The following is a 24,790-nucleotide window of genomic DNA, read 5'->3' as shown; positions in this document are numbered from 1 at the left end:
CTCTCCTTCCTCATCCGTGCCCTCCTCTCTTCTGCCCTGCACCCTGACACTGTGCCAGCGCACAGACAGGTCCAGCCTGCAGCTTTCCCTCTCTCCCTCTCTCCCTCCATTCCTCCAGCCAGGCACTGATTTACCACATCACCCCAACACACACACATTTACACCTGCACCTACAGTAAGTGCACAACCGTGACCTAAATATGAACGAACGCAAAATGCGTATAAAACAAATGGGGGGTGGAAATCGAATCACATCCGATACAGCGTGCACAGAGGACGACTGTGAGACTATTTCACCGGTTGACTGTGCTGAATGATTTATGATTGTCAGTGAAGTTAGGAAAAGCCAGGTTATCATCAGAAAGCAGAATGTTCCAACAGAGGGAGGACTGAGCTGTTCTTCTGTAGCCATGGAAACAGATGAATAGAGTTCCATAGTATTAATCATTATGTCATTTGTCAGTCTCTCGCGCACTCTCCCTCTCTCCCTCTCTCTCTCTCTTTCTCTCTTCTCCTTTTTTTAATCTTTGTCTCACATACACATAGCAAGACTCTCTGCATATTAATAATAATAAAAATGTCTAAAGTAAAAAATTACAAATCCATTTGTCTTTTTATATCTTATATCGAAGATAGATAGATAGATAGATATAAATTATAATTTATAATATATTTGAATCATTTACAATAGAATGTCTATTTTTGAATTAATATATATATATTTTGCTATTATCGAGTAAATCAGAGCGAGCAAAACATTCCAATACATCCATTCTAGACATTTGAGGAGCTTGAATATTTATGCCTCCGATCCTGATTACACATCACACCTTTCATCATCTCATATTCATAGTGGCCTTTCCGACTGTGTCCTTCTGTCCCTGGCATGTACCACTGTGAGCTGCAGTGCGTTCAGTGCGTCAGCATGGCAGTAAAGCAGCATTTCGCTGCGCCGCTAAACAGACAGACTGTTGGCACGCTGCCTGCTCCCATAAAGCTGCGCGGTAGAGGAGAGCAGTGCCGAGAGCAGGCGCTCCTATCTGAGGCTGTATTCCTCGTGCCATAAATACAAGTTATGAGCACATGAGCAGCTTTCCGAAGACATGAGCAAAACAGCCAGATTTGTGCTGTACTCCTGAGCAGCGAAAAATGGCAAGTGTTTCCAACTGACTGACATCTGACTTCCCTACTGACTTTTTCATTGGCCGATTAATACGAGGTGGTAATAAAATAACAGAGAGAAAGGCTTTATGTGAAATACTCATGATACAATAATGATACAGCTCTGCTGTCATTGGGATTAGAGAGAGAGAGAGAGAGAGAGAGAGAGCATTTGGAAGCATTCAGACATCCTAAGGCGTGATGCTGTCATATCAGTGGTGTAGCGGTGCAAAGACTCCACTCTCACACTGAGCCACAACATGTGTCAATAAAGCTTAACACAGTTATGACATAAGCAAACACTGATCCATGACCAGATATATAGTATGACCAAAAATAGATACTGTTATTTAGGGAAAGAGTCTTCGTTGGCATCAAGCCTTCTCCAAAAATTGGACAAATGCACAGAATATACTGTATATTATTTTTATTTATTAGTTTTTTTTTATTAACTATTTGACAGCTTGTGCCGTTAAAAATTACATTAAAATAATAAGTTTAATAATAAGGGGAGTGGCTCAGGTGGCTAAGGCTCCAGGTTGATGCTTCTAAGGATCCAGGGGTTGCCACACCCAGCCACTTCTCACTGCCTGTCCCAAGCCCGGATAAAATGGGAGGGTTGTGTCAGGAAGGGCATCTAGTGTAAAACCTGTGCCAAGTCATGTGCGGATCAGATGGCCCGCTGTGGCGATCCCGTGACAGAGGCAGCAGAAGGAAAGCAGGTTTAATAATACTTTCCTCTAGATATTCTATCTAGTTCGTGGCTGTTTCACCCTGCCTCTGATAATTCCCCAAGTATAAAAAGATTTCTTGGATCAATTATGTCCCTTCTGTTACTGCTATTTTAGTTACAGAATATTTCAACATTTTTTAGCCCAGTGGTTAAAAAGGAGATGTTGGTGAAGCCAAAGTCATGTCAGGCACAATTAAGTAGGTGATAGATATTATTCAACACTTTCGTTGAATGTTAATATTGACTGTATGACTAATATACAGTATATTTACAACAAGTCCAATATACTGTATTAATCGCAAAAACATTAATTATAGAGTGTATGCACAGTAAATGTAAATATTGAAATTTGCTCTTTACCCTTAGTTGTGAATTTTGCCAAGCATTTTAATTCACCATGGAAAATTGGTAAATGTATAATTAATATTTGACTTATTTGGCTTCTTTAGCATAATAAAACCCTTTACAATACTAAAAAAGTAACTTTAAACTCATGGTGTATTGCACCAGAAGTACATGGTTGGTTTACACTAACTAATGTGTCAATGCTTTTTATTAACTGACTTTATTTATCATTTGGTCACTCATACTCACAAAGCATTCTAGAATTCTCTCAGAGATCTCCTATCTTAGCTTAAAAAGTCTTAGCTGGAAGTCCTAGACTAAAAGTGATTTAGGAAACTTCCCAGAGCAACTCTGAGTAAGAAAAGTACAAAAACCTTTATCTTAGTGAGGAGGTGTGGTCGACCCCGTTGGTAGGGATAATGCAGCAATTCAAGGACTGTGATTGGTTGATAAAAATAAAATAAAAAACACCTCTGACCTTTGTAAAGGTCTTGAGATGCACTTTTTGTCAAAAATAAAATATATGATAATAAATAATAAAAAAAAAAATTCTAATCATGACTACAGGCTACTTTATGCGAAGTTTCTGTTATGGGCTAAATATCTTAAAGTTAGTTAAACAGCCAAGTGTTAATGTGTCCACTACTGAAGCAACCAATTTCTATAGTTACTATATTTACGTTTTTACATTTATTTACCAAACAGATTTTATTACTTGTGATTTATTTCAGATGGATGGGAGCAAAATGGCTCACCTTTTACCAATTTACATGATTGCAGAACAGTCTGTTTAAGTTTTAGATGGTATTTAGTCAACAATTCAAGTGAGATAAAAGCGAGTAAAACAACAAGAAAACCAAATCGGACAGTGTTTACTTTTAGCTGTACGTTCAGTGTTTGGAGTATATTTCTTTTTTCCACCATTTTTTCCTCTGCTATAGAAACTCCTAAGCCTTTTAAAAGTCCTCCTCTTAACAATATTTACCTGAGAAACAGTGTTTAGGTCTATGATGTTTACTGAATCATTTTTATCTTAACTAAGATTTAGTCCTAAATTTAAGGAAAAATTCTAGGAAAATGCCATAATTCTAAGAATTCTCTTAGAATTGCATCACTTTTTCATAAATGTTTAGGCTTAAGAAGCTTTGTGAATACGGGCCCCTATGTTTAGAAAAAAAGATTAATGGTTAAATTAATGTAATATGAAAAACACCTTAAACATCTTGTCTGAATTATTACGATTTTTATGCCAAATATTTGAAGAATCCATGCTTAGAAAAAAGCTCTATATGCTGTACAGTATATGCATTCCAGCCCGTTCTCTATATTCTTCTGTATGCTTCTGCTGTGTACATCATTAAACTCCTCTCCAGGGCCAGCAGTTAGATCACAGACTGTGTGTTGCTGTAGGTACGAGAGAGAGTCGCATGACCTTGCTGATTAGTGAGAAAGAAATTCACACGACCTTGATGGTCCGCGCTCACCTGTTCTCAAAACTGGAGAACCTGATCCAAAGAAATTCAAAGGAGACTATTACTTTGGGCCTCTTAATACTTGGACAGTAACGAAGGTGATGAAAACATGCTTGTCTAATGCTGACACTGTGAACATTTAACTTCCACATGCACGTGTGGTTTATGCAGTTTACTCTTTGTTGAATCATGATTTGAGTTTTTTAGTTGTAACATAAGTATATTTTCTTCCCATCATTTTGACCTTTCCATAAGTGATCTACGATTCAGTCAGCCCTTCTCCTTAACTGAGCATAACACAAATCCTTAAACAACTGTGTACCACTGGCCTCATGGTAACTAGCCTCCAAGGGGACAATTAGACAGAGACATGGAGAGAAGGAGAGACAGAGCAAAGGAGAGGCAAAATATATGTATACCATCTCTCTGTGGGAAATAGTATATTTTTACCCATACCATTTCATACAAATTATTCACTCCAGTCCATATATCCTAATAAAAATTAATTGTTTGAGCTCTTTACATTAATTTTAAACAATACATTTCAGATCGCGCCAAGAGATTATGTCAAGAGATATCTGACTCGGGCAGGATATGATAACAGCTTTACGTGCAATCATGATATCTGATAACATTATGACCCGGAACACTCGGTATCTTTGAACCAAATTAACATCGTCGGAAGATATCACGCGCTCTCATTGCTTGCCAAACAGAATCCTGTTCAATTAATGTTAACACAGAGGTAATTTCCTCCGACGAGACCGAGAGCTTACATTTATGCTCTGAATCAACAGAGACCGGGTTAACCACAAGAGGAGGAACAATCATGACATTAAAAGCTGTGTAAAACGACTTACCATACAGTAGATATATGTTACACCAAATAGGATATTTGCGCTCTGTGATTCGTTCCTTGTTTTAAACTCATTAATTTGGAATAGGATCAATTATTAAGAACAAAAACGTATACAAGTGTATACAAGTGCACTTTTAAATTTAAGGAATAACATTAAAATATGATCTATTCTTTAGTCTGAAATGTGAGATGCACACTGATTTATTTTCCATAACAACACCATGAATAATGTATTGTATAACAGAAAAGTATAATTGTGTCCCATCATATTAAGTCAAGTCAAGGCCCATACTGTGCAGTAGGTACTGTATAATGGATCAAATTTTCAATTTCTGCAAAAGTCTGTTAAAAAATATCTTATCTTCCTGATCCTTTAACACAACTGTGAAAGTTTTAATCCTAAACATAGTTTTAAAGCACTCAATGAACATATCCATATCCAAGCTGGTTTCTCCAGTTGTGATAGAAAAACATGCTTTTTTTCCCCACTATAAATCCGCATTTTTGGTGCAGTTATTTTTAGGGGTGGCAGGGACATCTTGGTACATCACGAAATCCTCATTTAAATATTCTAATAATAGAATTCCATCAGAGTTTTCCAGAGGCCCTCCACATAAACAAACTCGCATTGACCAATTCTCAGTAACTGAGCATGATACAGTAACGAACTTGGTACCAAAATGGAGCTTGTTATGAATCTGAAAAAATGCATACGAAAATGCAACTTTATACTTCATTTAACACTGAAGCCAGGAGCTTCTACTGTCTGTGCTTTGTAACAGTCAGAGATAAAACTGTTCATTTAGGGAAAGGTCTTCTGGATAGCACATAGAATAAAATAACAAGCTTTAACCTCTTCTTACCTTAAACACAAGAAAAAAAACACGCTGGTGAGGGAATGATGTTTATAACACCTATGCAATAAATTGAAACAGGAACTTACTGTACTACAAGTACTCCCTGACTTACAAGCCAGTTCCGTTTCAGAAGCACGTTTGTAAGTCTGATTTGTTCTTAAGTCAGACAAAGTGGGTGTTATACATCTTTGACATGAATATACAATGTAAAGCATACCAATCCACTTGACTAAATCTGTCCCCTGTCCCCACAATGCCATCATGTGGCCAAAAACCATAATTCAAATTCAAATTTTATTTGTCACATACACTCTCTCATTGTGCCTAAGGTAATGAATCTCACACGTGAAATATAACAGTGTTGTTTCTGCATCTTTAAATTGCCAGGGGAATCCCAGACGCCAATTTGTCTCAGAACTGTTTTCCACTGTATTGGACTGTGAACTCTATTTTGAGGATTTTCCAAAATTAGGATTTGACATCATCGGGACAGCTTTCTATCATCGTGCTTCAGAACTGATTCATTGAGGTCGACTCATTTCTCAATTCTATACAATTGTAAATATTATAATGGTATCTGCTGCACTGCAGTGTCTATTTTTTGTAAAATATGTGTATTGAACCGGACGTAGAACCGTGGGTCGTTCTTATCTGCGGAAATTCGTAACTTGAATGTTCATAAGTCTGGGATCACCTGTAGTTTATTAGATGTTGCACATCAATAAATGTAACCATAAATGGATATAAAGCATGATGTGTCATTCATTAATAAATGTATCAATGTAACCCTTAGAGGAAAGCCTTACATACATTATATATTATTTCACATATAATATTCCTATATCCAGTAGTTCAAACTGCAGTCATGCCCTTAGTAAGACTGTGTCTCTCTGTGGAATTGTGCTGTGGTGTCTAGTTTCCACAACAATATGTGTACATGTGTCTGCACGCACATTTGTGTATGCCTATATACGTCTGCAATCACTGGGGTAGCAGATGGAGAATGATGGAGACTAATCCCACTCCATCTCGCACCATTTGGAGTGTGTGTCCTGTGTACCAAAGAGCCGGGGAAGGCAGAGCAGTCTAAATAAGGTTGTAGGAATTATAGCTCGTCCTTGACTCAACAAGGATGTATGGACATGTTAGCAGGGACATATTGTTTGTGGAAAGAAAATAAACAGCACATGAGATTATTAAGCAATGTGTCTGTGTGCAAAAAGAGATCAATCAGAATGCATGTGCTATACTGCATATGTGTATGTACATTATGTTTGGCAGAGCAATTTAAATGCAAGAGGGCAGTTATCTCTCTTTGCATGTGTTTAAGAGCGCAGGAAAGGTAATTATGCTGGTAAAGATACTACTAGTCATCACGTGACAGCAGCCTGGTAAAAAGTCATCTGTGCCTGCGCTTCACAGAGAGAGCAAGCAGATGGGAGTTCTGATTAAACCTGGGTTATGACGAAGCATTAGATTAAAGAATGGCAGCAATAAAAAGGCCTTTTCAGCTTCCATAACAAAGGGCGTAATCCAAGACATAACGCACCACACGTTCCCATTTGCATATTTAAACGTGTGTGATGTTCAGGGTTAGATGCTTAGTTTAATGACGCATTTAGCTCCTAATAAATCAGTTCTGGCAGCTCCCGGGTGCTGCCGCGAGCTCTGCAGCACTGCCACTTTGAAGTCGCTGCTTTTGAAGTGGAGTTTAGAGCCTGAAATAAGCAGCAGTGAGGAGGAGGAGGAGATCGAGGAAGAGGAGGAGGAAGAGTAGAAAACGACGGTGACGACAAATATCTAGAGAGACTTGACTCTCCGTGGCAGGCCGATCGGAGAGGTACAGGCTCGAGCAACTAGACCTCATTTGGAGCTCCACTGGGAACAGAGAGGCCACACCAGTTCTCAGCTCCCTTACCTGATTAGAAGAGTACATAGTCAGCTGCAAGCTGGGAAAAGTGTGAAGGGAATGTGTAAATCTCACATTTGGTTGGAGTTTTTAAAAAGTCATTTAAGTTTATGCTCCAAGTTAACATGAGTTCAGACATGTGACCTGGAACATTTAAAGCAGTCAAGGTTATCTTAAAATTCAAATAAGACTTTTGTTCTATGAGATTGTATCACATGATCGCTTGTATTGCTACTGTACATGGACATTTATTAGATTTTTTTATATATATCTACTGTACACATCAATTGCCAAATGTCTGCAAATCCACACTCTTACTTACTCATTGTTTATACCGCTTTTATCCTGTATTCAGGGTCGTGGGGGGCCTTGAGCCTATCCCAGACGGGGTACACCCTGGACAGGGTGCCAATCCATCACAGGGCACACATACACACTACGGGCATTTTGGGAACGCCAATCAGCCTAATCTGCATGTCTTTGGACTGTAGGGGGAATTTGGAGTACCCGGAGGAAACCCACCAAGCACAGGGAGAGCATATAAACTCCATGCACACAGAGAAGGGAATCAAGCCTGGCCAGGAATCAACCCAGACCCTGGAGGTGCAAGGCGACAGTGCTTACCACTACACCACCATGCTTCCCGTGTGCAATTCCTTATGTGTGTAAATTTCTTCCACGATTTCACTGTGACCAATAAAGGTTTTTTTTAATCCCGGCACTGGGAATTCACCCCACATGGAAGCCCATTCCCTCATAGGGCCCACAAATACAGACAGTCATTTACACATTTAAACTTTGTGCAATTTTCGCATCCTAAATCAAGAGGAAACCCACATGGGCATGAGAAATCATCAAACCCAAGTTCTGTAACGCAACAGTGCTACCCACTGTGCTACATTAATGTCGCTGTTGTTGTCATCATCATCATCCTTACGTGTGTAATTGGGGTATGTTTTTGTTTACTTCACAGAACAACTTGTTTGTGTTTATTGTCTGACTCGTTAAATAATTCCATCATAATTGTAGATATGCGTTATTCAGGGATCTCCTTGAGAACCCCCAGGAACCTCTGTCTGGGATGTTGCTGCACAGACCTTCTGTCCATACCTTACACCTCACATGGCCGTAGACATCACCATGTATATAATCGCTAATTCGATCGACAATAGGCAATCTCTTGTTTTATTATAGTGTTAGATATGCTGCTAGATAGCAGTCATAAGCACAGGTCAGCATTCTCATGTTCCTGTGTTCCTTTTGTTATTACTTTCATAGGTGATGGAAAGGTGTTGTCAAAGGGGTTGATGACTTTCTTTCTCCTTCTTTCTTTCTCTCCCCCACTGTCATCCCCGTGGCTGACAATGAGTGAGCACTCCATTTCCTCTGCTATGTCTCCATAAGTGTCGTCTTTCCACTCTCAACAGGAACCACAGAGAATCTTTCTCTCTCTCTCTCTCCTTTTTTCTTTTTCTGCTTTCACTGAGGGACTCTACACGTCGTTGCTCATGTCCCCCTGTCTCTGTGTCTCTGCAGACACCCTGTCAGTCGCCCTTTCCAGTCTGTGATGAACAATTACATTAGAGGACTAATGCGCTGAGAAATGACAGCAGCGTCCAATATGCGGTGCTGCTCGGTCCATTGGCAGTTGCCTGGCAACCTTAAACAACACCGCTTTGTCTGACTAAGACTTAGAATGATGAAAGTTCAGGAGTTTTGTTATTCACATGTTTCACTCACACATGCAGAATTTGGAATAGAGGACGAATTCATACAGCCATTTTAGATGGATTGTCTGAGTTCATCCATAATAACCTTTATTTGGGGGAATGGGGGGGGGAATTTAGTCGTATCCAATTCCCACCTGTTATTAGGTGGGTCCTCCACATTAAGGCTACTGCTACCAGTCAGGGAGGGCCAAAGACTATGAAATATTTCCTCTGAGAATCATGACGCCAGGCAACTGCATCTTTTCGCACTTCCCGCTCACTCACTGTTGGGAGCAGCGTGACACATTGAGAGGACAGCGCAATCCGAGTGTTTCCACTGCTTGTACAAGTTCACAGATGCCCGTGATTGGTTGTTGAGCCATGCCTCCCATCCCTCCCCGCTCTGAGAGCGTTTCGTCCAGGCAGCTCTCTCTAAGCCCCTGGCTGCGGGAGGCTACAGCATCACCCGGAATTCGAACTTGCGATCTCCGAGTGATAGGGCGAGCACTTTACTGCTACACCACCTGGGGGTTTCTAAAAGGTTCTACAATGCTAGTAACTAACACAAAGGTTCTGCAGAACTTTAAAGGACTTCCTCAATTTTTTTTAGATTTATTCATATAAAGACAATTTTGGAATACTTTGAAGATTTTAAGTATTTAAAGTCTTATGAATATTTTCTTATAAGAACATAAATATGAATTACATTCTATTTTTAGATTATTGTTTCTAGTATTTCGTAATGGGAGTACATTGCCATGGTTACCTTTTTTGGTGTGCGTGTTTAACTGAACATGAATTATTATGGTATTTAACAATTACATTGTATTATGGTATTTAGTATCATATCTAAGTCTATAGATGGTAAGTATGTTCTTCTACAGTGTCAATTGTAAGGAAATCCATGCTTATGCAAATTAGGCGATGATGTCATTTAGCAACTTTCAAGACCTCCAATAGCTACTTCTCTTACTGAGTTGGCCACACTGGTTCTAATGCAAAATGGGATGCAACCCAGTAATAGCAAGAAATACCTTAAAAAAAAAAAAAGGGAGAAACTCTGTCCTGCTGTCTAGAAACATGAGTTTCCATGTTTTTTTCATACAATCAAATTGGTAATCAGTAAATTTTTGGATCATCTATTAAAGTCAGTTGACGGCCCTAGGCAGTGAGCAACAGAATCTTTGCGCAGTCTGTCAGTTTTTGAGTTTTATCGGCTCTATTCAGAAAAGAAAAACTGGGCTGTACCAAACTGGATAGGAAAAAATCACCAGAGATGAAGTGTGTCACTACGTGTCTGCACAACCCAGTGCATTTTTGAGGAGGTGCTGCATCTGTGGCATACAGAAAAGTTTTTAAAGTGGGACAGCAAGGAGTTTGTTAAAATCTGACTGCCTTCGGAGTTTGTGTACAGAGGAAAACCCAGTACCCACTTCACAATCTTCCTTCAATACACAATGCAGCACTGACCCATTTTCTACCACAGACGAGTCTGTTGTAGGTTAAAAAAAAGAAACGTAAAAAAAAAAACCTCAAGCAATCAATGTCTGACCAAGTCGTATTGTTTATCAGCTTTACTCCTCTGGCATCCAGCAGAGCTAATTGGCTTATTATTATGGCCTTTTGGAGAGACCAGCAAGCGGTATCCCCCCTGGGGTAATCACATGGCCTGTTTCTATAGTGTTCAGTGCTGTCTGGGGAGTTAGGATGTCCTCCCAGTCCCGTCTGACAGAGGTGTGGGAGGTAAGAGGTCTGAACACAGCGCCTAATGAAAGAGTGCCATGTGTAGCCATGAATACCACAAGCATAATAAGTATTAATTACTCCATCTTCATGCATACTTGAGTTTCATAAGAAGGAAAAAGAAGAGAGTTTTGTTTTTTTTGCTGGATAATTCTTGGTGATCCTAAAAATGAAATAAAATAAATTGCTTTTCATGTCATGAAAAAGACGCACCATTCTCATGGACTGACTGTTTTTCCTATGAAACCATGAAAGTCTGAAGTGCTATTTAGTATTATTACACTTGTGGTGACGATTCTCACTGTACACCCTTCCCAATTCTGTATCTCTGCAGGCGGACCCTCAGGGGCGAGACATGGCTATCCGGCCCTTCCTGGAGCACTGTGAGAACACACATATGACCATTTGGCTTGGGATCGTTTATGCCTACAAAGGCCTCCTTATGGTAAGTGAGAGGGCATGCATAGGCATTTATGACCTTAGTATTTTAGAGCTTGGTGCATTTGGACCATAGCAACAGGAACCTTTTTAGTTCTTGCTCTAGGAGTTTATGGTGTACAGTGTAGTGTCTAATAAAAAACAAGTCTATAAAAAAAAACATGCAATTGTTGATCCACACATGCTTTAAGTAGCTAGAAATGCTATTAAGCACAATCAGGGTAAGAATAAAAACTTTTGAAAGAGTTGAAAATTTGGATATGTGAACATAATGTACCCTGGAACATTAGAAGATGGTAATGAAAAAAAAAAGGACCACAGTTTTGCAATAGCACCATTTTGTTGCTTCTTAATGGCAAAGTCCAAATTAACTTAGAGTACAAGAAGGCTGGCGTGAAAAACATCCCTCCAGAGAACAATCTAAAGAACATAAAATGCAGCACCTAAACTTTACCAAGCATTTTTGAAAGTACTGCTATTGTAGATTCAAAAACATTTTACACATGATCACCATATTTGACAACAAACCAGGACAGCATGCAGGGAACATCTGAATTTGAGTTTTAAACCATTTAAAGTCTGGTGACATTCACTTTTAAACACTTCACATGAAGAGACTAGGTCGCCTTGGTTTTGTCATTAAAATGTCATCTCGAGGGCTTTGGTCAGAGGATATACCATGTGTGTAACGGGGGTTCAAGTCAAACTGGGACTTTTGATTGTACAGAATAACAGAACACAGCTGAGAGTAAAAACTCCCTTTATATCTCAATATAATCCTCTGCTGCACTACTACACTTTCACTTCTGCTTGGATACCATCAAGGCAGAACGTTTTCTCAGTACTCCAGAGCCATGGCAGTCTGCCTGCCTCATGTCTGACAGGCTGGCCTCCCAGGAACTCCTTTAATAGCCCAAACATGTGCAAATGGCTCGGAGTGAGGTCAGGACTGTACAGTACAGGGGGGTGTGGCAATAACTCCCAGCTGAGTTCCTGTAACGTGCATGTGGTGTTAGTGAACGATTGCATGTACAGCTCCCATAGGCTAATCGGCATTTAGGCACCAAAGTTATCCATCTAGTTTCAAGGATCAGCCATTTAACTCGCTAAACGTTTAAACGACTGACTGCAGTGGACTCCAAGCCACCTTGGCCAGGATCGTAAACGTCGCTAAGAGTCTCATCAGCATACTGTCCTTGAAATCCGTAAATGTCAACCCTTCATTTACGAGAAATTTCATTACAAGTCCCAGTTTGTTTTGACACCCTCGTAGATTGAACACCATTAACTGCTAATAGAAATGTATGCTTCAAGACTAGAAGAATATGTCTATAAATAGGCCAATATACCTTATATTTCGTTTAATGTTATTTGTTATGTCCTTATAGAAAGCGTTTTAGGTCAATTTGACAGCATTCGAGTCCTTTTTGTGGAGTATTAGGGCTGTATTCTGAGACCAAAATTAAATAAAGCTGCTCTGTCTGTTTAGCCTGTAAAAATAAATTACTGTTTTTAGTCTATTTAGTCTAATTGTGTGTGTGTGAGAGAGAGAGAGAGAGAGAGAGAGAGTCACCTCACCACGTTTTACTGCTTTGGGGTCATACCAGAGCTGGACGCTCCATCATCACTGATTGAATGGGAATGCTCTGCCATTGCTCTTCTCCCATCCCCTCTCACACACATGCACACTCACCTGTCTGTGAGTTACATCTTACACACGGTGTTGAATCAGATGGCTCTGCTAAATTCACAGCTTTGTCTAATTACGTGTGAACATGTGTCTTAATTACAGATTTCTCCGGAAAAAGTTGGACGGGTATTATTAAATCTTAAACCTTTAACGTTATTAGATTAAGTAAGTCCGAATGTGTTCATCTTTATGATTCATAGTGCTGTCTGGAGCCTCAGGCAGAACTTTCTAATTAACTATACAACAGAGCTATGTTCAAGACCGTCTCAGGCAAGACAGTTTAGAGTACGGATGACAGAAACATGATATCTTCCTGCAGTCTATATAAAATGTTCTTGTTTTTTTTACGTTTTGATATTGTCCTAGTCATGGTGTATGCTGATAGACTAACCGCTCCCTGCACCCTATTTCCAAGTCTGGCTTATGTCCTGATTTTGTTTGCATAGATAGTAAAGCTCCATCAACCTGCTTTTACGTTTACATTTTACGGCATGTGGCACACGCCCTTATCCAGACCCTGTGACCATCAAACCAGTCGTCTGATGTCTTAAGCACTGAGCTTCCCCTGCCCCTTATTTACTTTCTCCCTCAGCTGTGCTCTTCCTGACACCACTATTTCTGGGATAGACTAGAGATCTACAACCAGATCAGGATGAAGCAGTCACTGAATTAAATGCATGAATTAAAAGTCCAACGGTTAGTTTTTATTTTAAGTCACAAAGGTTAGCTGTTCCGGAACAGTTCTTGCAAGAACAGGATTGTCAAGTGCATTTGCAAAACCCATCAAGCCCCATGATGAAACTGGCTCTCGTGAAGACCTTTCTAGGAAAGCTGAGCAAGACCAAAACTTACCTCTGCTGCAGAGAAGTTGTTCATTTAGTCACCCTCCTGGATGTCTTCCCTCACCAACATTCAAAGTTCCTACTTTAACCTCTACCTACTTCTACCTTATTTCCCTATCTCTCTCTTATTACTAACTTCTTATAACTTTATTATTATTATTATTATTATTATTATTATTATCTGGTGGGTAGGTTGGGTGCGGAAGCTCTCAGACGAACCTCATGCAAAAGTTACCAACTGATGTAATGTTGTTCCACTCTCGAAAAGCGCATGCCACTCAAAACACCTAGAAATACTCATTGAACCATCGCTGTGAACTTGCGGAATCATGTCAAACATCTCTGTGGCATATTTACCCAGTTTCATGCAAATTTTCATGTTCACGCTTTGTTCTACTGTAATTTGCTGTCCATGATGAAAAAGCAGACATGGTCAGAATGATGTCTTTTGGCACACTGACTTATGAAGGTCAGTGCTCCCTTGTGCTGCCATCTGTTGGCATGTTACAAAACTAGTCTTGAAACTTTTTGATGCCACCTCATTTTTTTTAAATTAGGGGTGCCATACCTTGTGTAGAGGTAGTCCTGCCAACTTTTTTTCTGAGCACAAAACATTGTACTGTACATGCATCAGACAGAATGTATCCGGGTCAATGTCTCATTCACTATAGACTAAATCTTAAAATGATAAGTTTTAACAATGTAGTCATTACAGTTTTCCTGGTTGATTAAAAAACATCATTCATCAAATAAGAACTTTTAAAATTCTTATATCAAATGCAAATCGCCAAGTGTCACCAGGTTTGACCTTAAGGCAGTGTGGTTTATTCATACGCCTGTCTAGACATGAGCAAGATACATTTATGTATTATCATTTTTTTATTGAAAGCTATGTTCAGTTGACATAAATCCATTGTTCATATTATGAGATGTGAGATGTCTGGTTTAACCGTTTCTATTCCAATATTTTGTTATATCACGAAACCACACTCAAGCACACTTTACATTTACATTAATGCACAGGCATACTAGGCAATAATATCATATCGTCTGCTTAGTCAAGTGTATTGATAACCTTCATCATATAACTAGATCAAGTTATTTTATAATGCCTGGAACTGGAAATAATCTCATCTCGTCATGTAAAATCAGCACATTACTCGAGGTTATTTGTGTGTTTTTAGCAAATTCTATGCCTTTCATATATCCTGAAAAGTAATATAGACAGGCAATACCTTTTTGTAACGTTTATTGGTCAAGAGTATTAGGACTGAGATAAATGGGCTTGAGACGACCAGAATGTGGTCTACTTGTCCAGAGAGTGAGAGGTCATAAAATTCATACACCAGAAAACATTGAAATGGAGGTGCATTAGTATTTGGTACTATACACTATGTAGCCAACAGAGCATGGCTGTAATACATCACATCACTCAGACACATGTTTAACGTAATGTCATTAGGGAATTTGTCTGGAAGTGCATCAATGACAGACTGTCCTCGGTGAATATTTAACTATGTATTTTGTCAAAGCTGTCAAAATAAGCCGAGGATCAGGAAGTAATCATTATATTAAGTGTTAAGTGCAGGTGTCTGCAGCATCTTTCAGCAACGAGCGCATCTCCGTGCAATGCTGTATTTGTATCTGGTGTGATGTGTTTGTTACTGTAAATTGCTGGTAATAGCCATGAGCAGTGCTCATGATTTGATAAACTCTGGCACTTAGCCTGAGCAGAACAACATCTGATACAATCAAAGCAAGAAAAACTATTAAAAATGACTGCAGTGTTCACATCTCAGGTGGTCACTTAATCTCTCGCATTCTGTTCCATATCGTTGTAGTTGTTCGGTTGTTTCCTGGCCTGGGAGACGAGGAACGTCAGCATCCCTGCTCTGAACGACAGCAAATACATCGGGATGAGCGTGTACAATGTGGGAATCATGTGCATCATCGGTGCAGCTGTGTCCTTCCTGACGCGCGACCAGCCAAACGTACAGTTCTGCATCGTAGCCCTGGTTATTATTTTCTGCAGCACTATCACGCTCTGCTTGGTGTTTGTGCCAAAGGTGAGAAATCTTGTAATTGTTCCACAAGGATGAGTTCATCTGCAAAGCATTTTTGTAGAGTGGATGAAAAATGGATACTTAGAAGCCAGAATTTTTACAACAGCACTAGAGGCGGCACTGGAATTCATTTCCAGTTCACTAAACAAAACATCTGGACCTGCAAACAGTGCTGTAAAAATCTCTAATGTTTTGGCTTTGAGCTAAATAAGACAGCTGTGTTGGAAAACACAAGTTGCTAATAGTGGCTTTAATGTACTTTAACTAGCATTCGGAGCACATACCATAATGGAAGGCAATTCTCTCCTTTCTGTCTCTCCAGCTCATCACAATGAGGACAAACCCAGATGCGGCCACCCAGAACCGACGGCTGAAGTTCACCCAGAACCAGAAAAAGGAAGACTCCAAGACGTCCACGTCTGTGACCAGTGTTAACCAGACGAACACGTCCCGCTTGGATGGTCTGCAAGCTGACAACCACCGCCTCAGGATGAGAATCACGGAGGTAGGACACGGTCCAAACAGATGTTTCCACTACAGCCACTAAAATTTGAACATCTTAAAATGCATACATATCAATGCTAAGTATTGCTTGTATTATAGTATGCCCTGTTTTTTGTGTTTAGTTGGATAAGGAGTTGGAAGAGGTGACCATGCAGCTTCAGGACACACCAGAAAAGACCCCATATATCAAACAGAACCACTACCAGGATGTCAACAATATTCTGAGTATACGCAACTTCACAGATGCCAAAGGTGCGTCTCAGGCCTTTTTTCCTTAAGAGACACAAACAAGGCTTCTTGAAAGACACCAGCTCATCCATTGTTTGGAGAAGTGTGTTTTTTTTTTTTTTTTACAGCAGGTCGCGTTAATGAAATCAAAATTTATGTTATTCGTTTACTGCAAAGAGGCTTGGATTAAAGCATTCCATTTAATGGGCCAATCTAACCAACAAATAACAGTATGTATGAGGCAAACTCTTAGTATGTATATAATGGTGTGTTCTAATGTCTGGGACACTGACTATATGCTTCATGCAACCCTTGGTCCCTAATTTGAGAAGCAGTGAACTAAAATCATCACGGCACACACAGTAGATCCTGGCTGAACGGTGGAGCGAGCCGTGAACACAATGAACAACCTACTTGCATTGCTTCTGGCAAACCGGACTGATCTAATTAGAAATGTGTATGAATTTGAACAAACACTGCTGATGTGGTTGGATTTTGTCCAATTTCATAAGATCTTAAGAAAAAGTACCCAGCCCTAACGTTAACCTCTGTATCTTTTATATGACGCCTTATTCATCTATCTATTACAGGCAATTTGATCAGATTTTATAACTGGCTTGATGGTTTATTCATGTTTTAACATTTTTACTCAATATGTTTCTAATAAGTGTTAACTTTTTAAATATGATCAACTCCATTGCAGATAAGGTTCGTCTGTTGACGTTTAAATATACAAGAGGGGTTTAAGTCAAACCAGGGTTTTTGATTATGCAGAATAACAGGACACCTATCCCAGCATTTCACTAATGCTTGGATACCATCAAGGTAGAAAGATTTCTAGCCATGATCATACTGCCTGCTTCACATTTTGAAACGCTGGCCTCCCAGGAACTCCTTTAATAGGCAAACACATGGAAATGGCTTGGAGCGAGGTCAGGGGATGTGGCAAGAATTCCCAGTGTTCTTTAATAATTGTGTGCACACTTCCCGCTACTAACAGATGCGTCTCTTTTGAGTTGAGTTAGCAAAAAGTTATCCATCGATTTTCCACTTGCTGAATGTTCACAGGAATGACTTGATTGGCTCTGAACCACTTAGCCAGGAAAACGGCGGATGTATGGCTTTGTTAAAACGTTTGCACCATTTAGATGTTTTACTTGAGTAATCTCATCACCATATTGTGAATACTATCCATACACCATGCTATCTTAAAGTCTTGTGTAAATGGTAATCAGTTTTATGCCTTCATTCAGGAGAAATTTCATCACAAGTCCTGGTTTGACTTGAACGGCCTGCATATTTTGGATTAAAATAATAATGAGGAAAACTATTGATTATTCGTTATACATTTGTTCTGTCATTCATCAACTTTCTACAGATGGTGAGAAAACTGTTTTGAAAAATCATCTGGAGCAGAAACCTCAAGCACTGAGGGGATCCATGGATCCTTCAAGAATAAGCAGAGGCCCACTAGAGGACATAAACTCACCAGAGCAGTAAGTGCTTTAAGAGCTTCATTCAGATAATAAGTGCATTTCTGTGTGTTTTAAGAGGAATGAAACATTTTATTGCTGAAATAAACCCAGAAAGAAGGAACGAGCGAGCGAGCGAACGAGAGATTTGCAGAGAGAAGAGAGAAATGGGTTACATAACCCATGATTTACAACAAGAGATGGAGGCAGGAAGGCCTGAAAATAGACAGGAGAGCAGTAGAGGAATACTCAGAGCTATTCCCAGTGCCCAAAAATGCCTGATCTTACGGGGGAGGGAGTTCACCTTTTCATCAACATATTCACACACACACTTTCACTTTCATGCTGTTCTCCAGGGTCCATATGCGCATGAGAACATCTATAAACGGCTCTGCAACACGCAAGTGCTATATTTTAACTCACAGACTATTTCCTGTCTGGTCACATTCACATTTTGAATTAGATGTTATTTATTTATCACAGTGCTCCGCCTATGTCTGTGTGGGTTCCATTTGCGTTACTGGTAGGTGGGTTGGCTAGGGCTCTGTTGTCACTAGATACAAGGTGTATGGGATGCGACCTTGTTCCCAGAATGGACATTAGGTCCGCAGTGACTCTGGCCAAAGCAATGTTGTTATTAAAGATGAATGTTTGGGGTAATATGTGCCCATAATGCTGGACTGATACAGGATCAAATTTAATACGTTTCCAAATTCACTGATGTATTTCATGACGTGATCACTGTGATATTAAGAGGGGCATTGGTGGCGCAGTGGTAGGTTTCTCACCCACTATGCGTGGGCCTGGGTTTGATTCCCAGCCAATGCCTAAGCTCCCAAGCCCGGATAAAATTCTGCTTGTGTCCGGAAGGGCATCCAGGGTAAAACCTTGTTGTGTGTATCAGATGGTCCTCTGTGGTGACCCCTTAATGGAGCAGCTGAAACACTAACAACAACATCAAGTGAAAATCTAATGATTCAAAAAATTAAATGATTTTTTCACATATCCCAGTTAGAAAGCTGTGGTCAGACAGGGAACAAACAGGGTCAAGAGCCTTGCTCAAGGGCTCAACAGTGGAAGCCTGGTGGTTGGCAACGCCCCAATCTTCTAATCAGTAACTCACAGCTTTAACCGATTGAGGCACCACTGGCCCCAAAAATCTAATCATGTTCACAGGTCGTTTCAAGCAAGTAACTATTCAGTCACTAAGTGTTTAGGGCCATTGCTTTACTTGACTATGTATGACAGCGTAACAGCCATTGTGATAGCATGGAACAAAAAAGGAAATTAGACAGAGCTTTGGAGGTGAGCCGTGCTGAAATACTACATAAAGAAATGAAACATAGGGAAGGATGACACGCTCTTCTGAGCATCGTTGAAGTATAAAAACACAAAATACAAAGGTGATTCGATGTTAGAATATTAGAAAAAAAATAATTGCAGTCTCAAATGAACAAATTGTGATAAAATGCAAAGCATCCAAACATTTTTTCACATTCAGAAAGCAATTTATCCTGCTCATGATTGTGGTGGATCCGGGGCCTGTTCTGGGAACACTGTACCTCATCCAGGATTTATTTCTGCCTCACACCCAGTCACACTTAGGTGCAACGTTAGGCATGTTTTTTGTTTCGGGGAGATAGATAAAAACCCGAGAACTTGGACGAAACTGAGTAGATGAAAGATGCAAAAACGCTTAACACTGCACCATGTTGCACTCTTACAGTGTTTCAAATGGACAGTGTTTATTATAAGTCAAGAATCTGTCTCTGGTGATTAATTAAAGAATGAAAATACCCCAAAAATCAGAATATGGGTGAGTGAAAAATTAAAGCACAGACAACAGGTATCAGTAGTACATCTACACTTGCTTCCTAATATAAACATGTGACAAGCGCCATCTATACTCACCCACTGATCGTCAATACCGCTGAATCCTATCCCAGGAAACTTGGGGCACAAGGGGGCACAAGGGGGCTGCATGTCTTTGAACTGTGGGAGGAAACCGGAGAACCCAGAGGAAACCCACCAAGGGAGAACATGCAAACTACATGCACAAAGAGATGGGAATTGAACCCCAACCCTGGCAGTGCAAGACAACAGTGCTAACCACTAAGCCAACATGCAAACTCCATGCACACAGAGGTGGGAATCGAACCTGGCTGGGATTCAACCCGGACCCTGGAAGTGCAAGACGACAGTGCTAACCACTAAGCCACCGTGCCGCCCGATGAGCTATACTATTCAATCCAACTTTCAGTATATGTAATTACCAAATTACTGCGTACAGGCATGAAATTTACTTTGAACCGGACGATTTAGATTTGTTTAGGAGCAACAAGGGAGCAGATTTGATCATGCTCTCAAGGGACTTTATGGCATGCTCTCTATTCCGCCCTTCAAAGAGACACTAGCCAGTAACAACTATGGGCTCATTTATGCAGAAGGGGGCAGATAGCACTTTCGCAAGTTTGCATCATGAGCAGCAGTTTTGATAAAAACACATTTGTGGCTTCATGTGTCTTGGAGGTACTGTAGCATGTGTGGTCTTCACCCGTTTGGTTTTTAGCTGTTGCATGATAGCAGATGGCTCATCCCAACAAATTTTGCAGATCACCAAATTGGGTTGAGAGATGCTAAATGCGTTGGAGCAATCTGACATAGAATATTTGTCTACTGTGCATTAATGTTTTAGATTTATTACTTGAGCAGCAATTTTACCAGTCATGACCATGTGCTCTATTTTCACAGCATACAGCGCAGGCTGTCTTTGCAGCTGCCCATCCTGCACCATGCCTACTTACCCTCCATAGGAGGGGTGGATGCCAGCTGCAGTCCCAACAGCAGCCCGGCTTCAAGTCCGCGCCACAGACACATGCCCCCTTCCTACAGGGTCATGGTCTCTGGCCTGTGAGTCCTACACCACAGCTCCGCGCTCTGAGGAACAGATCTCCGGTTGAAATCCAACAGACTGAGCCACATCAGCAATGAGCGGAAGTGTGTGAGTGACCTGGGGGGGTCCTCCTCGTACATACATCCACGACCCTCCTCCCATCTATGTCTACGTCAGAACAAAACTGATCCTTCAGGCTGTGAGGGGGGTTTGGGGGGAGGGTTTGGGTGGTTGGGGGGGGGGGGGGTTCATCAGGTCATCCGGTCATCCTCACACATCCTCACAGTGCTCACCGAGATCTACATTTCACCTACTACTCTTTCCCCTGTACCGGTCTCCCTGTCCCAGACAACAACAGATGCAACAGGGGATGCCAGCTGAGCTAGCCTTATCGACTTCCATGGGTGTTTTCACAAATGTCACTGTTTTTGGACCCTTTGTCAACCCATTAGACTTTAGTAGCTCACGACACTGACCATCCAGAAGCCTCATATTCAGAACTCTAACAAATACCACAGTACACACAAGAGCAGGCTGTCATCGTGCCGGGAATAACGATTTGGGGTAGGAATTGGGAAAGGCTAGGCACTCCTGAAAATGGCCTCTGAAGACTGTCGACCAAACATGAAAACAGTTTGGTGCAGCTTTCCTGGCACTGATTAGGTGTACATGGCGTGGAAAAGTGTTAGCTTGTCGCTTATACAACTGACTCACAGAGACAGCGAGCCAGTTGTAGGTTCTGCTAATCCTTAACAAGCAAACGTCACAGCACACACAGGCACACCAGTGGCCGGGGCTTTCGTCATAAAAAAGGTCATATGTGGATTGATCACGATAATAGATTTAGAGCAAATATCTATAATGACACAAACTGGCTATCAGATAAGCTGAGACACTGTTGTGAAGCAAGAGAGGCCTCATGATATCCTTGGACCAGGCACATAGCTCTCTGGAAAACCCTGTTGTGGTGTTAACACTCGTATGGAAGTGCAGCAGGAACGAATACAGAAGTCGGCGAGATCTGTACGTAAGAGCCTGAGGTCCAGTCTTCCATTTTATCAAAGTGTATGGGTCTGTAGTCAAAAAACAAGCAGCTGATAGATCATTCCTCTGTGGTTGAGGGATGGTGAAAGTATTGCCCCTTATATGGACTTCGGCAGGCGAATCATCATCTCTTGATGTGATCCATCAACAGCTCGAAGCAGAAGCAACATCAGAGATATACAGTAGATAGTATTGAGGGGGAAAACGTGTCATTATGGAATGCTCATCCGTCTACGCGAAGTGATCACACACATCCACCCTAACAGAGAAATAAAGCTGCACAATAATGGCTGGATCCAATAAGTGAATTGGTCACATGGTTAGAACCTGATCGCAGCGTTTTTCTCTCTTGATCCCAGCGAGTGAAACATCTTTACCAACCTTGTTGTAGCGTGAGCCAGCCAACACAGGGCCTGGATGGAGAGCCTGCTATCCGTTGCACATCATTCACGCACATCGAGGACTCAATCACAAAGCCTGAGGTGCAGGAGAAATTTCTGCCGCCGTCCCTAAGTGGCCCTGGGAAACACATTACCTGGCACTTAGCAACAGTGACCATACCTCATAGTTGCTATAGAAATGTAACTGTGTGCTGTGAACTTTGCACAAATGTCTCACAGATATAGAGCATCTAGCTGTTGTCATATTTTTTTGTAAACCTATATCAAGACAACAAAAGAATTGTATTCAAAATGCAAAATATTGGAATAAGCTAAGTATCACCATTCTCAAGAACAATTTCCTTTCTGCAGATATTTCACCAGTGGTGTCTTGAATTTTTTTTTTCGTTTGTTTTTTTGTTCTTGTTTTTTTTTTTTTTTGCGTTTGTCGAATGCTGTGCCTGTGACCTTGTACTTGGAGCCAGATGGACACTATAGTGCTGATCGGTCAGATTAATGAATATAACTAAACGATTTGATAAACTAACGCATCCTGATTGTCTTTCATAGGTTTGGTTTTTTTGGTGTGCTAGAAACGAAACAAAAACAAAACTGTTAGCCATCATCTTTTTTTAATGTCTAGGAGGACCACATGCTAACCGCCGAGGCTGTTACTCAGCTTCGGTATAACAAATCATAGTGAAAAAGACCTTTAAACATAAAGCAAAAATTTCACAATGCCACGGCACCTCAGCCTCTGACACTCTACTCCAGGATGCTCGTGTCCTTGAGAGCTTCATTTTTATATGTGCTTTTGAAAGTACTGCCAAGATCGCCGTTTCGATTTATTTCAAAAATTTTCTTTTCCAAGGAGGTACAAAATAAGTTACACACACACACACATAAAAAAAAAAATCTTGTCACTGCATACAGCACTCAAATGATTATTTATAGTTTATTACACTGCTGTGTTCGAATAAAAATTGTCCTGGATATTAATTATTTTGAAGTACAACTAAACCATGCATATCTACACAGTTTTTGAAGTTCTAACCAAAATGATTAATGGTGATGACATTGAGACTAATGTTCGAAAACTATATTTATTTTTTGTGGATCCTCAAGTACGTCAAATTGCAGAGATTTAGTAAAAGGTGTAGGATGTTATTATGCGCTCTTATTTCCCTTCTCTATTTCAGTGGAAGTGGTTGTAAAAGGGCTCCCTAATGTTGATTTTTTTTTTTTTTTTTTTGTGGCGAACCTCTGGAGCTCAGAAGTATCAGTGATAAAACTCAATTATTTCTTATCCCTGTGCTCCAGCAATTTAAATGTTTCTGACCAGCTTTTCTTTGTGCTTAAATATAAGTGGAAAAAGAATATTTAAGTATAAAGTAACCCATATCACAGATTACCATAGTTTTAAATTATTCATGGTTATTATTGATAATGATAAAGTTAAAAAAAAAAAAAGAAAAAAGTAGCAATCACTACTTATTTAGACTTACCGGTTATTCAACACCTGAACCAAATTACAAGGGGCGTTCAAGCCAAACCAGGACTTTCTCATGTAATGAAAACGTAAAACCATTGACATGTACAGAAGCGCACTTTGAGCGCAGTACGGTGATGAGACTCTTATCCACAGTAAAACATTACAAAGATGCAAACATTTTTAATGAAGTGAATGACGATCCTGGCCAAGGTGGGAACGTATTGCAGTCGTTCCCAATGGAGATGCGTCTGTCTGATCGTGTGTCTGAACGTACACACGATCATTCACGAACACCACTTGCGTGTTACAGGAACTCTGGGGAAGATGGGAGTTATTGCCCCATTGCAAGTACAGTCCAATCATGTTAGAGCCGTTAAAGGAGGTCCTGGGAGGCCAGCGTTTTAGATGTGGAGCAGGCAGTCCGATCATATCACGAGAAATCTTTCTACCTTGATGGTGTCTAAGCACTGGTGAAACACTAGGATAAGTGCATTAGTGTAGCAGGGGATCATATAGAGAAATAAAAGGAGTTTTTTCTTCTCATAACTGTGTTTTGTTATTCTACGCAATCAAAAGTCCCGGTTTGACTCGAACACCCCTCATCATTTGCTCATTACTACTACTGTAACCGTTAATACATTTGATTTATTTTTATATTAATTTAAAGGAATCCTCGACAAAAAAAGGTGATTATTAATTTCCGTACATTTACAAACGGTGTAATTATACAAGAATAAATCATTAGAACTAATTTTCTAATTTGCATTTTCGTCAGTTCCACCCATGGTATCCTATGCATATATTGTAGAATTTATTTTCCAAATTCTAATAAATGCACATTTATGAACGTGGCAATAATCAGCTCCAGGCTGTCTAGACAGATACACTGAAGTCATATCACGCTGTAAGGTGTGCATGAAAGCAGGTGGAAATAAACCTTCTGCACAGGAACACAA

At 40.3% G+C, this 24,790-nt stretch overlaps 1 protein-coding gene across 1 annotated transcript in view; it reads left to right on the top strand.

Moving 5' to 3' along the window:
• The window catches only part of gabbr2 (gamma-aminobutyric acid (GABA) B receptor, 2), a 204,344-nt gene extending 183,243 nt beyond the window's left edge, over window positions 1–21,101 (top strand). The window contains exons 14-19 of the mRNA XM_053492912.1: window positions 11,123–11,233; window positions 15,600–15,824; window positions 16,144–16,326; window positions 16,448–16,577; window positions 17,932–18,049; window positions 20,777–21,101. Of these exons, the coding sequence (XP_053348887.1) occupies window positions 11,123–11,233; window positions 15,600–15,824; window positions 16,144–16,326; window positions 16,448–16,577; window positions 17,932–18,049; window positions 20,777–20,939 (930 nt within the window). The 3' untranslated portion in view covers window positions 20,940–21,101. The remainder of the gene's footprint in view (window positions 1–11,122; window positions 11,234–15,599; window positions 15,825–16,143; window positions 16,327–16,447; window positions 16,578–17,931; window positions 18,050–20,776) is intronic.
• The last annotated feature ends 3,689 nt before the right edge of the window (window positions 21,102–24,790 follow it).

This window comes from Clarias gariepinus, chromosome 3 (assembly GCF_024256425.1).
Source record: "Clarias gariepinus isolate MV-2021 ecotype Netherlands chromosome 3, CGAR_prim_01v2, whole genome shotgun sequence".
NCBI lineage: Eukaryota > Metazoa > Chordata > Actinopteri > Siluriformes > Clariidae > Clarias > Clarias gariepinus.
The sequence above is the reverse complement of the archived record's forward strand: the minus strand, read 5'-3'. Positions and strand labels throughout refer to the sequence as shown.